Source organism: Pseudoliparis swirei, chromosome 18 (genome assembly GCF_029220125.1).
Source record: "Pseudoliparis swirei isolate HS2019 ecotype Mariana Trench chromosome 18, NWPU_hadal_v1, whole genome shotgun sequence".
Taxonomy (NCBI): domain Eukaryota; kingdom Metazoa; phylum Chordata; class Actinopteri; order Perciformes; family Liparidae; genus Pseudoliparis; species Pseudoliparis swirei.
The window spans coordinates 15,345,516-15,358,658 of NC_079405.1; the positions used below are offsets into that span (position 1 = coordinate 15,345,516).

A 13,143-nucleotide genomic window follows, 5' to 3' on the forward strand; every position below is an offset into this window, starting at 1 on the left:
ATCTCGATCTGTACAGTGGTTTGGGAAAAAATAAATAAAATAGGGCTTAGGTCAAGGCTTAAAATAAATAGGAAATGATGGTGTTTTTTCCCGATGTTATTCCGCACTCCCAAATGAGACGCACAGTCCACCGTGGCCCAAACATTACAGACATTTATCTTTATTGACCATCTTATATATATTTGTTGTTATATAATACTGCCAAGAACAAGTAACAGTACCCATTTGCATTGACCTGTCTCGTTACGAATAACTGAATGAATCATACAAGTCTTTATGTATAATGCGCATTTCTTGAAGTTTCATATCATAATTGTGCCTCTGTTGTTGTTTTTCTGTTGGTCTCCTGGCTGTGTGTGTGTTTGTTTTGCATGGCAGTAGAGTGATTTTTGAAAGAGGTATCACAGTGCAGAGCAGAATATGAGCCACAAGTTTCATTGTTCTGTTTGACTTCATATTTGATTCTGTCGTCGGGTGAGTTCCTCCCAGTCTGTTTGTATTTACTTGAATAGATGTGTTTGTGTTGTTTGTGCTCCCGACTATAGCCCAATTTTACAAATCACATTCAATCGAGATTATCTGTCTCAATGGGCTTTACAGACTGTCCAGCACATGTCGTGCTCTATCCTGAGACCTCAGACCTTTACTACCATGATGTCACTGAGGCAAATAGAGTTGGGGGGCTGTGGTCATTTGTGGGGGACAGGCCAGGGGATTTCATGGATAGGATAGTAAAATTAAAATTTAAATAAAATTAAAATAGTAGGGATTACTCAGTTTGCGTGTTTGTCTGCATAAAGTTATCTGTTATGCTGATATTAGTTTATTGCAAAAATATTTGTACAGGCTTTTGGTGTGTGTTGGAAGAAATAAAGCAATTTCAGTACAGATAGGACAAATATATAATATAGTTACTTTAGAAAGTATTGCCAACGTTCATTTTTAAACAATAAAATGGTCTACTCAGTACATATTGTGGTCACATTTCTTTAAAAATTAAATGTATGATATCCTTTTTAAAATCTACCTACAAAATACAGGACTGGTTGGGCTTTAATAATGTTCAAACAATCTTTTAATGTCTTTGATCATATGAATGTCAGTGATCTTCACAAAGCCGTAACTCACATCCTGTAAAACTTCTCTATGCCAAATTGAAATGTTTGACTGTCACGCTGCTGTCTGTGTGGCGAGGTGCTCGTCCTGCCCCTCCCTGACTTCACGGCCTCGGAGGCAGACAGCAGATGGCAACGGATAATTGTCACAGGCCAGACACAGTACTCAAAATGGCCCCAATTATAGAGGAGAGAACTCACCACTCCTAAATTCACAGACTTATTATGAGTAAGTGAGTTCCTGTGTGGGCACATAAATATCCTTAAGATGGCTTCTGTTCTTGGACATAGCACAAGGATTTCCCTGCAGACAGCCGCTGTCACCAGTCCAAGTTATATGTGTGCCTGTGTTTTGAGAGCGGTTCTGTGGATTGAAAATCCTGTTCTGTCAAAGCTTTTCCAATAGTAAACATGTTCATGATAAAGTAGTAGTAAAGAAGGTCCTGTGACTTTACTGACTGACTTATCGAAGCAAGTTGCCACGTTACTTTGCAGAAAAGAGACGTTGTTAAATATGATCTTTCCCACACAACACGAAAAGGATGAGTTCAAGATGGATTATTTAACCCTCCTGTCGCCTTCGGGTCAATTTGACCCGATTCAATGTTTAATGTCGATGTTCTTTCGGGAGTCAACAAACAAACATAAAGTACCTCACACTTAAACTTGGAAAACAATATTAATTCTAATAATTTTCTGGAGATTTTAATAGCTGGGGTCATATTGACCTCAAGGGTAAAATATGTTAGTAAATATAAAGGTAACAGGAGGGTTAAACATTGAATCGGGTCAAATTGACCCGAAGGCAACACAAGGGTTAAATTGCATTTCGTGTCTCCAGATTCAGAAAATAAAACCATGTAGCTACCTTTGGCCAAAAGGAACCCACTTTAAAATATTAACTATGTTCTTGGATTACTGCTCAAATGACACATTCCATCTTTGTGTTCCTACAGACCTGTGTGGTGCATCGGTGCCCAAACCCCTCAAGCCCCAGAGATCACTTCCAGAGACGCCTGTTTCTCTCACACACAATCCAATCGACCTGCGAACATCCATGGATGAAAAATACAAAGAGATTGCCGAGGTAAGAATTCAAAGCCACACTTTTTACTTTCAAGTTTTTAGGTAGAGCTCAGCTAAATAATCTAGCAGCACTATTGATTAGCATCCATGAACCAGTTTTCCAGCCATTCAGATATTTGAGTTAGCTGTTACTGGTATTTATTTTGATGTGGAATTTGCCAGTTATGAACATGCATGCTTTGACTCCTAAATGATAATAAAAAATATGTTAAAATTAATAACTATATTTTCTAGCTGGCTTCTTTCTGTCTGGATTATGATTTCATCTTCCAGTATGTCACCAGTTCACACAAGAAGATTTTGTTTTATTTCTTTACCAAATGAACCCCTAACCACCGCATTCCTGTAAAATTAAGAATATTGCAAAACACATTCGAAATGTTTCAAGTTCATGAAAGTTTCATTATTTTTAATCGTACCAGTTCAAAATCTCTCTTGGCTTTTCCTGGCTTTATTTGAAGGTGAATATAGCGGGGGGGTTGTCCATATGTCCACATGTCCACAGGTGCATGGAAGTTGTTCTGTTTTATGAGACCATATAACGTATGTTTGCACTAAGGAGCTGTTCACACGCAGCATGGCAGAGAGTGAGATGCGAAGTGCACCGTATGAGTTTCCAGAGGACAGCCCCATCGAACAGCTTGAGGAGCGACGGCACCGCCTAGAGAGGCAAATCAGCCAGGACATTAAGTGAGGAAGCACAAACACACTGCACACACAAAGACAGTTAAATCAACTCTGAACAGCATCTCTGCCAGACAGCTCTCCCCCACACTCACCTTTTACACAAAGCCTTTTTCTTCACACATGCACACATGCTTATCAGCTTCCAACATGCTAATCTGTGGGCTAACTAACCTCAGCAATGGGCTAACAGAGCTAGCCAGCACATTGCACCGGTTCTGGTTTTCAACCTTCTTCTGTGCTAAGCTTTTGCGAGGAGGTGGATTCTGTCTCGTCTCCTTGAAGCCGTCTGCACCGATAAGCCTTATCTTAACAGTTAACTTATGATACTTTTGTGTTCACTTAATACTTTGTGATTTGTATGCATATATTTAAATCTTTACGTGTGTGAGAGAGTGCTTGTTTGAGTGTGTGTACATATATCTGGTCTTTCTGCCTTTGTGTGCTTAATTTCTTCTTACTACCTCTGATGCCCATCTGCCCCTGCCTTGCCTACGCTATCCTGCCCCGCTGCACATCTCCCCAAGGCTTGAGCCAGAGATTTTGCTCCGTGCCAAACAGGACTTCATGAAAATCGACAGTGACGCAGACCTGGAGTGAGTGAGATCAGCTTCAGTCTGTATGATTTGTGTGGTGATTTTCTCTTTGGTTGTTTATTTCCTTTCAGTTCATCTCTATTTGGCTTGTATTGTTAGACATGTGCCGGGCAGCTACTAGCCTGAGTGTTTTATTATTTATAATTGCTATAAACGTATCCCTGTCTAGTCTAAAAGTATTTAGGAATTGTTGGTTGAAAGTACTTTGATCCAGAACCACTGACAGATAATCATCTTATGGAGATGGATCACATCTTCCCTCTGCTGGTGAATAGATGTACAAATCCCTACCTTGTTCTTTTGCTTTTTGCTCTCTCTAAAGACAACAAGTCTCTCAAGTTGGAAAGTCTCAACTCTGTATGTGCACTTTCTGCAGTTACATCTCCTGTGAACCCTGAACAATCATACAATTCGGTCACCTGGCAGCTCTGTAGGTTAATGAAGTATGCATATGTATTTCCTTTCTATGTAGTTAATTTAAAATAATTTTCTTTTTTTACTCACTTTTTGAACACCAGTACCCCATAGCGAAGATCTTCAGAGTATTGAGATAAAGACACTGAAATACCCCATCTACAGTGTATATGTTGCCAGACCTGTAATGAGGTTTAAAGTTGAATTTGGATGTGTTCTTTTTAACCAATTTTTAGCTCAAGAACTTGAAGAGACGACTCATGGGGCGGCTTTAGCTCAGTGGGGTAAGAGGGCCGTCCTGCAACCGCAGGGTTGCGGGTTCGATCCCCGCTCTCCCCATTAGTTGCAAGTCGAAGTGTCCTTGAGCAAGGCACTGAACCCCCAGTTGCTTCCCGGGCGCTTCACCGCAGCCCACTGCTCCTTAATAACTAAGGATGGGTTAAATGCAGAGAACTAATTTCCCCTTGGGGATTAATAAAAGTGTATATTCTATTTATTTATTATTTATTTACTTTTCTGCTCCAGTTCTATCCACATATTGTCCTTCTCTATATCGGTGCTGCCTTTGCCTTTCTCTTGTTTTAAACTCTCCTTCTTACGGTCTTTATCCTGTAAGGTTATTGCAGGAGAATAGTTTGGACACTGTTAATGATGGCTTCAGGGAAAGGGCTTTGCCAATGGAGAGAGAATACCAGCGGGTGTCAATATCTGGAGAGGAAAAGTGCGGGGTGAGTAGATTATTTCAAGTGATTTTTAAGTGTTTTTATAAGCAATTAAGGTATTCCCATTTTCATTACTGTGTTTTGATATCTTCCCAGGTGCCATTCATTGACCTGGTAGATGCTGCGAAGTGTGTGGTGAAGGCATTATTCATACGGGAGAAGTACATCAAGCGATCCATGCAATCCTTCTGTAAGACCACAGCTCAAGCCTTGCTGGACCTCGGGATGAAGCCTCTGGATCTGACCGACTATGACGATATAGCAGAGACCCCTGTAGATGCTGGTATTTCATGCACACACCAAACATATTCTATTACAGTTGGAAATAGCCATGACTAAATGTATATCAGAAAGGACACAGCCACATGGTGAAGGCAACACATTATTTTGTCTTGTTCGGAATCAAAGTGTTTTGTTGAATTTCACAGATTTGATCTATTTTACAAGGATGTTGCAGAGGAATATTCGATGATTAGATAATAATAGTTAGCCGCAGGTCTAAATCCAGCATCTGCTCCTTTGAACCAAACGAGTGATACAAATGAGTATCCTTCAAGTGGACTCGAGTCGTTCTACTAGTCACTGTTTCTCTCTTTATCAGAATCAGAACCTTTTATTGCCACGCATGTTTTCACATTCAAGGAATTTGTCATCCAGACTGTTTGCTGTCCTGGCTCCTCATTGGTGGAACGAGCTCCCCACTGACACCAGGGCAGCAAACAGTCTCTACCTCTTCTGTCGGAAACTAAAAACACATCTTTTCTGACTATATCTGGGCTAAAACACAGATTAGCACTTCAGTGGCACTTAAATGGCTCTTACTTATGGTACTTTTGTAGTTTGACTTTCTTGAAGAAATGTTACTTTCAGGATTCTTGTTGTTCTGAGTTTGTACTCTTGGTTGATGCACTTATTGTAAGTCGCCTTGGATAAAAGTGTCTGCTAATGTAATGTAATGTCATGGTGGGTGGTGCAACAATAGACAATAACATTAACAACAATTAACAAGAATCAAGACAGTGTAAGAATTAAGAATATAAATATAAGATGAAGAGCACAGACAGGCAGGATTCAGTACTTTAACGAGTGTAAGTAAGTTTAAAGTGACAAGTGTATTTAAAGTGAAGAGTTACATGTATTTTAGTGTATTTAAGTGAAGAATTAAGTGATGTGCATGGGACTGACCAGAAGGGAATTGTTATGAAAACAATAGTTATTTATTACATTGGCAAAGTATTCCATCTCTCTGCAAGTTTGTCTCATAGTATAATTAGAGCTACGGTAACATCACAGAGGCTTTCAAGGACCAACACTAATAACAGTGTTCAGGAAACTCATAAATGGGTGTATTTACGTGTGTATGTACTATGTACATGTGTATCACATGTGCATACATGAAAATGAAGAACTCTCCCCCTTAACACCCTGAACTAGTGGCCCAAACAAACAATGAAGAAACAAGTAACACCCTCTCAACAGCTGTTTTTTTAATCAGTTTGCCAAATTCTAATTTTGCCATAATTCTTTAATATAAACGCAGCATTCACTCAGGACCACCATATAATACAAACTCCCACACCATGTCTCATTTATCTTGGCAGTTACCACGTTATTGTTTCTATTAATCTAATTTGTTTGTAGCATGGATATATAACATAAGTAATGAACGAAACATTTTTCCCCAGATGCCCCCGTTCACCCACCTGTCTCAAAGACACACCCCTATGACAACGACCCCAAGAATATGCCGGCAGACACAGGATATGGTTGCAAGATGGTGGGTGGAGTTGTCCACGTTTACACGAAAAAAACCAACATGGACAAGTATGTTTTTGTACCTGACGACACGTTAGTTTACAACAGGTTGTCTGTTTGTATCACTTTATACGGTTCTCCTTTTCAGAAGCACAGAACTGGACCTGCCCTATCCTGACCTGACGGAGTATATTGAAGACACAAATGTTATGATGGCCCTCATCATCAACGGCCCCGTGTGAGTGTTTCTTTGAGACCATCATTCTACAAATGTTATTGTTAAAATGGTGTGTTTATTTTAAGTGAAATATTCCTGCGTTTCCTGTCTGGTGTTAACAGGAAGTCTTTCTGCTACCGCCGCCTGCAGTTCCTGAGCTCTAAATTCCAGATGCACATCCTCCTGAATGAGATGAAGGAGCTGGCAGCTCAGAAGAAAGTTCCACATCGAGACTTCTACAACATACGGAAGGCAAGAGACAACCAAAGTCAATCTATCTTTACTATTTCGATATCATCCGGTGACTGTTGTTACTTCAACTAGAGGACTGAACCTAAGCCCGAGAGCCAAGGTCATATCTGCCTCTCACATATTCTGCTCTGCCCTAACTACAGGTGGACACACACATTCATGCATCATCCTGCATGAATCAGAAGCACCTGCTGCGATTCATCAAGAGATCCATGAAGAAGTACCCGGGGGATATTGTTCACATTGAGCGTGGCCATGGCCAGACCCTCAAGGAGGTGTTTGAGACCATGAACTTGACGGCCTTTGATCTGAGTGTAGACACTCTCGACATGCATGCGGTGAGATATTATTGTATGTTCTGTTTGTGCTCTAAACCATGTGCTCATTGTCCTGTGCCATTTAATAAGGAAAGAAAAATAGAAATGGGAGCACAAAGGAATACTGTGTAATACAGGGGTGCTCAATACGTCGATCGCGACCTACCAGTCGATCGCGGCGAAGTATTGGTATGACATTAAAAAAAATTGGCCCGCCCCCCTGTAACTTTCTCTATAGCGCCAAATTACAGCAGAAGCATGTCATTTCTGTCTCTACGTGTCGCGTTAACAGCCCTCTGCTCGCCGTCTCGCGCGCCGCAGAGCTCCGTCGGTCGATCGTCTTGACTTGGTCACATGATAAGTAGCTCGCATGCTGTAAAAGTGTGAGCACCCCTGGTGTAATACATTTGATATCGATACAAATGATGTTTGAGAGGTTTTGTTTCGTGTTTCAGGACCGTAACACGTTCCATCGGTTTGACAAGTTCAACGCCAAATACAACCCCATCGGAGAATCCATCCTGAGAGAGATCTTCATTAAGACGGACAACTGCATTGAAGGGAAATACTTTGCACACATCATCAAGGTGTGAATTAGTTCATATGGACAAAATGACTACACACATCATCCAAACCAAACATTTAATCATACATACAAAAACTGATGCATTGATATCTCCTGTCACTATTTGTCCAGGAGGTGATGTTTGACCTGGAGGAGAGTAAGTACCAGAACTCTGAGCTCCGCCTGTCCATCTACGGGCGCTCCAGGGATGAATGGGATAAACTGGCTCAGTGGGCCATCAAACATCGCGTGTACTCTGATAATGTGCGCTGGCTTATCCAGGTGCCCCGTCTTTTGTAAGTACTCCCTCCACTTTGCTTTACCTTGAAGCCGCACTTTAGTCCGGGGTGGTGAAAACATGGTGGTCAAACATATGGTTGTAATGAGAGCACAAACCAAAAAGCAACTAATTGGTCTAATTTCCGATGTTATGTCCTTGTGTGAGGGACTAAATGCTCCTCAACAAGTGCAAACATGGGTTATGTCTTAAACCTAGATTTTAACTGTATTAGTCTTTCTTTTTTTCTTTTTTTTAAACAATAATCATCTCTATGATGTCACTGTTCAATCCCTCCAGTGATGTTTACCGAACAAAGAAGCAGCTGGCTAATTTCCAGGAGATGTTGGAGAACATCTTCATGCCTCTGTTTGAAGTCACGATCGACCCGCGCAGTCATCCTGAGCTGTATCTCTTCCTGGAGCACGTGAGCATCACGTCACGACAACTCCAAGCGATCCTGATTCTCCTGTGTGTTTTTATCCTGTTGTTGTGTGTGTGTCCACAGGTGGTCGGCTTCGACAGCGTGGACGACGAGTCCAAACCTGAGCAGCTCATCTTCAATCTGGACAGCGCGCTGCCAGAAAACTGGACAGAAGAAGACAACCCACCTTACTCGTACTACCTGTACTACACCTATGCCAACATGACGGTGCTCAACCACCTGCGCAGGTATGGCCCAGCTGCACTCATTTATAACACAAAAGAATCCTCTTGAGGACACACATGCATTCATTTCAATGCAACGTTTACAAAACAAAACAAAAGGTTTTAATGTTGTTTTCGTAAATATATTTGACTTACACAGGCAGAGTGGCTTTCACATGTTTGTGCTGCGACCTCACTGTGGGGAGGCGGGGCCGATCCACCACCTGGTGTCAGGTTTCATGTTGTCAGAGAACATCTCCCACGGACTGCTGCTCAGAAAGGTCAGGAGCCGTCGTCTTGGACTGCTCTGGAAATGTTTGCTTTTACTATTTTGAAAAAACCTTGTTTGCATAAATGCCGGCTGTGTTCTTCAACTAATTTGGAAAGTTTGCCTAAAGATTTCATCTTTGTTGAATCTTCTCTTCTTGCAAACCGATTGTATCCGAAAGCTTAACTAAAGTCCGACTTTTGGATGGGACTGCAATATAATTTTGGAAGCACAAAGAGATTTACAAACTATTGCCTTCAGCTTGGCCTTACACACATGAAGATTTAAGATGACGTTTTTCTCTCATGCTCTCTCTCTATTTGATATCCATCAGGCCCCGGTGCTCCAGTATCTTTTCTACCTGGCTCAAATTGGCATCGCCATGTCACCACTGAGCAACAACAGCCTGTTTCTCAGTTACCATCGCAACCCGCTGCCAGAGTACCTGTCAAGAGGCCTCGTGATCTCTCTGTCCACTGATGATCCTCTTCAGTTCCACTTCACCAAGGTCAGTATGAAGGAGGCGTGTCTCCACACATGACCGACATTTAAGGTCGACAAAGCAAAACGGTGGTCAGGTGTGATGAGGCTCTGCGTGTTTTTATGGATCCAGGAGCCTCTGATGGAGGAGTACAGCATCGCTACTCAGGTGTGGAAACTAAGTTCCTGTGACATGTGTGAGCTGGCGAGAAACAGTGTCCTCATGAGTGGGTTTTCACACAAGGTAAACTAGTTTGTAACTCTTCTCATTGTGTGTATTCAAACAGGTGGCATACATGCACTGTGTTCTATATTTATCTCTGTTTTACTCGTGAGCTTTCACCTCATGTAGCTTCTCTTAATTCCAGGCCAAAAGCTACTGGCTGGGCCCCACCTATTCTCAGGAGGGTCCTGTGAGCAACGACATCCGTCGTACCAACGTCCCTGATATCCGCGTGGTGTACCGCAGCGAGACGCTCTCCGAGGAGCTTCAGCTCATCACTCAAGCTGTGCACACTGAACAGCTGGACACCATCGATGAGGAGGACTCTCTGTCCATGGGCTCTCTCCCGAGAAAACGCTGACGGCGCAATAGCCAGGGCTTGTCCGGTGAATCCTCAACTCCGTGGTCCACCCAGCATGACGCTGAAGAGACGTGGTGTGAGGGTCATTCACCACCAACCATCACTATAGAAGTATGCCGCACCCACAGCTACACAGCGACCAAAAAGTCAAGGATACAGAGCTGCCAGAGCAGCACAGCTTCTACATTGTTCCATTTCTTGTGTTTGAATTGTTTTTAGGTTTCAGGAAAGGACTTTAACCCCATATTGTTAAAGTTCCAATTGCATAGTCAGTGTTGTCCCCAGATACTTTTTATAACCTGTTTCTTAAGGAAGGTTAGCAGAGATGTCCACCACCGGGGATTCTTGTGAATGAAAAGCAGAGAAACACTCGCCAGAGACGCCTTAAGGCAATATTGTCTTTATTTCTTAGTCCATGACTCCATCCTGTCCTTCCAAAAGCCATCAGATGATCCCAGTGAGCGCCATGTTATAATTCACCTGCCACATTATGTAGCATGAAGTGTTTCTGTAGTATCTGTGTACTACAGAAACATTGACCACCAGCACATTGAAACTTGCTTCACTGCTCTGAACGTTTCTTATCTTCCACAATAAAGGCATGCTGCTTAACTGAACCTAGTGCATCAACCATCTTGATTATACAACCTTATAATAAAGGATTACAGGTGTTATTTCACTGAAAGACAGTTGATAGATGGATGCACATAACCAACTTGGACAGGTTTCATGTTTTAAGCGACATCACTGTGGCTCAGAGCTTGGAGATGTACAGTTACTAAACCAGAGAGAAGGGGATGAAGCTTCTGTCTGAATGCTGCAGGTCTAGATATCAGACATGCATTGTGCTTACTGTGGTTTAAAATCTTTTATTTGCTAAATGCACAGAAAGAATCGTCCTTCGGTGATTTGAATGAGCTCAGAAAGTGAAATATAAGGGAGAGAAACTCCTTTGAGTCAGTATGAGAAGCAGACTGCAGACATTTCAGGAAGCAAACACTCGTCTTTAGCTACAAAGGAATCCACTAAATGTTGAAAATCATCTTCGTTTCATGGTTTATTTCTACTAACTTCCTTGGAGATAGAAAGAGATATAGAGATATTCAAAAGGAGAATGAAGATAGTAGATTTAAACCACAGCACCAATAGGTTTGCTATAGACGCAGCATTGTCTGTAAACTCTTTAAGCTACTTCACTGTCTATAAATATATTGACCCCGACTTCCCTTATTTTTCTTCCTGATTTCCCTCATTCCTTATGGACAAACTAGAAAGCCATGGAGTTGTTCCGCCCTTTCATGCAGTGTACCGTACACACCAAGCCAAGACTTCACAGTGCCTTTTCATTTCGAGCTTTGGGCTGCACATGCCCCCTTGTGGTCTTTATCCTGTGTTTTGCATATGTTGTCCTCAGTCTCTATGCTGTGGGAATATCCGCACCAATGGAACTGAAACCACCTAGCTGCATGGTCGGTGTAAAATAGCTTTTTACCTTGGCCTTCGTTTGACATGGAAGATTGACTTGTTTGCAACTCTCTGCTAATGTTTTCTGTTGTGCATGCCTGCATGAGTAATGGTGGCAGGAGAGAAGGAGTTGTTTACAGCGAGCCGTGATGTAAAGCGTCTTCAGTGATTCAGGGCTGCCGACCAGCTTTTCGAGTCAGAGGTCTGTTCTTCATTCTGCAGTTACTCAGATTTAAATTCATCATCGTTCACCTTGTAGAAAGGAGCAAGCCATGCTGGGCCATGGCTCAGAGTGCTGCATGGTACTTGGAGCATTTTGCTGTTTTAAACCCCCAAATTTGATCAAAGCTGGGATCACATTTCGCATTGAACAGCACCGCCATCTTCATGTTGTCACACCACTTTACTGCCGCTGGACACGGTCCAACTGCCCACCAAACTGTGAGCATTCTTCTAAACCGAGATGCTACTGTGGAGTATTGAATCAGAAGCGTCAGCTCGTTCGTTGAGTAGCCAGTATCAGTAAACATACACGTCTCGCTTTATAGAGGATTAGGATAAAAGGCGAGAACCTGCATTTGTTCAGCGAGAATACAGCAGCTGTGTTTGTTGGATTTCATTTATAAAGTGTATTTTCTTAAGGGGGATATAGAGATAAGAAATTTTACATATTCACATTATATTGATGTCAAGGTTTAACACTTAGTTTGGTTGCCATTGGTCATTTTTAATTAGCACCATGTCATGAGAAGCAGACACAATATTTGAATGTTTCGTCTATTATTATATTTTTTTCCGAGCTGTTCTTCTTCACACTTTGATTTTTATTCCTGATCTTTGTCAATTGATGATTCATCGTAGTTTAACAGGTACATGGTAGGTACATAGATACCATGATAGAAAGCCATTCCATACAGACATATAAAAACTACCCCTCATTTTGATGTCACGTCTATAGATTTAACTTTTTATGATTGAGGCGTTGATCCACTGACTTGTTCAATAGCATTATTCCATAGACGGAAGCACAAAGTATAATTATGTTATGTTATTCTTATTCTTATTCTTATTCTTATTATTATGTTAGTACTGCAGCTTCATTCTGTTAATGCCCGTTCTTAGTTTGACTGTTCAGCATCCAAATGTTTGACTACTTTAACAGTTTACTTAAACATTTTGTGAGGTAATTATGGGAATAAGTGTTTGATGACAACACTTTGTCACTGAGAGACAATTATAATCTGACTTCAGCTTTATGTATCCTGTGTTTATGTCCCCTTCATGCCTTCATGGTGTCTTTTACATTCACAACAGAGCCACTTGTCTGCACTCACAACATATTGCAGTCTACCTCACAAATATTAATCTAGATAGTTGCTGCTCCTTAGCAACAGTACACCACAACTAATGATTATTTTCTAGGGCTGTCCTCGACCAAAGACATATTTTTGTCAACTGATTGATTTTTTTAATTTCATCCTCAGATATGTACATCTCTGGAAATAATTAATTTGACATAAAAAGGCAGAGACAAATGTCTAATCAACTCAAGAAATATTAGTCAACTAGACCAAGACAACGATTTGGCAACTAATCAACTAAGACTAAGCAGCCCGATCTTTTGAATTAATTTATTATTTGTATTGTTTTGTATAAAATATGAGAAAATTATGAAAATTGTCCATCATAATTCCATGCA

The 13,143-nt window shown here is 41.3% G+C and overlaps 1 protein-coding gene across 5 annotated transcripts in view; it reads left to right on the forward strand.

Annotated features, from left to right (window-relative positions):
- LOC130207891 (AMP deaminase 2-like) overlaps positions 1-10,597 on the forward strand; it is a 27,015-nt gene extending 16,418 nt beyond the window's left edge. For 4 of the 5 annotated variants that reach the window (XM_056436637.1, XM_056436635.1, XM_056436633.1 and 1 more), the window contains exons 2-18: positions 2,072-2,202; positions 2,761-2,891; positions 3,413-3,481; positions 4,512-4,623; positions 4,714-4,900; positions 6,303-6,441; positions 6,521-6,610; positions 6,712-6,841; positions 6,985-7,179; positions 7,614-7,745; positions 7,856-8,019; positions 8,301-8,427; positions 8,509-8,672; positions 8,809-8,929; positions 9,251-9,424; positions 9,530-9,640; positions 9,765-10,597. In XM_056436637.1, the coding sequence (XP_056292612.1) occupies positions 2,173-2,202; positions 2,761-2,891; positions 3,413-3,481; positions 4,512-4,623; positions 4,714-4,900; positions 6,303-6,441; positions 6,521-6,610; positions 6,712-6,841; positions 6,985-7,179; positions 7,614-7,745; positions 7,856-8,019; positions 8,301-8,427; positions 8,509-8,672; positions 8,809-8,929; positions 9,251-9,424; positions 9,530-9,640; positions 9,765-9,980 (2,292 nt within the window). In that variant the 5' untranslated portion in view covers positions 2,072-2,172 and the 3' untranslated portion in view covers positions 9,981-10,597. The remainder of the gene's footprint in view (positions 1-2,071; positions 2,203-2,760; positions 2,892-3,412; positions 3,482-4,511; positions 4,624-4,713; positions 4,901-6,302; positions 6,442-6,520; positions 6,611-6,711; positions 6,842-6,984; positions 7,180-7,613; positions 7,746-7,855; positions 8,020-8,300; positions 8,428-8,508; positions 8,673-8,808; positions 8,930-9,250; positions 9,425-9,529; positions 9,641-9,764) is intronic. The other variant, XM_056436634.1, reaches the window with a different exon arrangement.
- Positions 10,598-13,143: the final 2,546 nt, after the last annotated feature.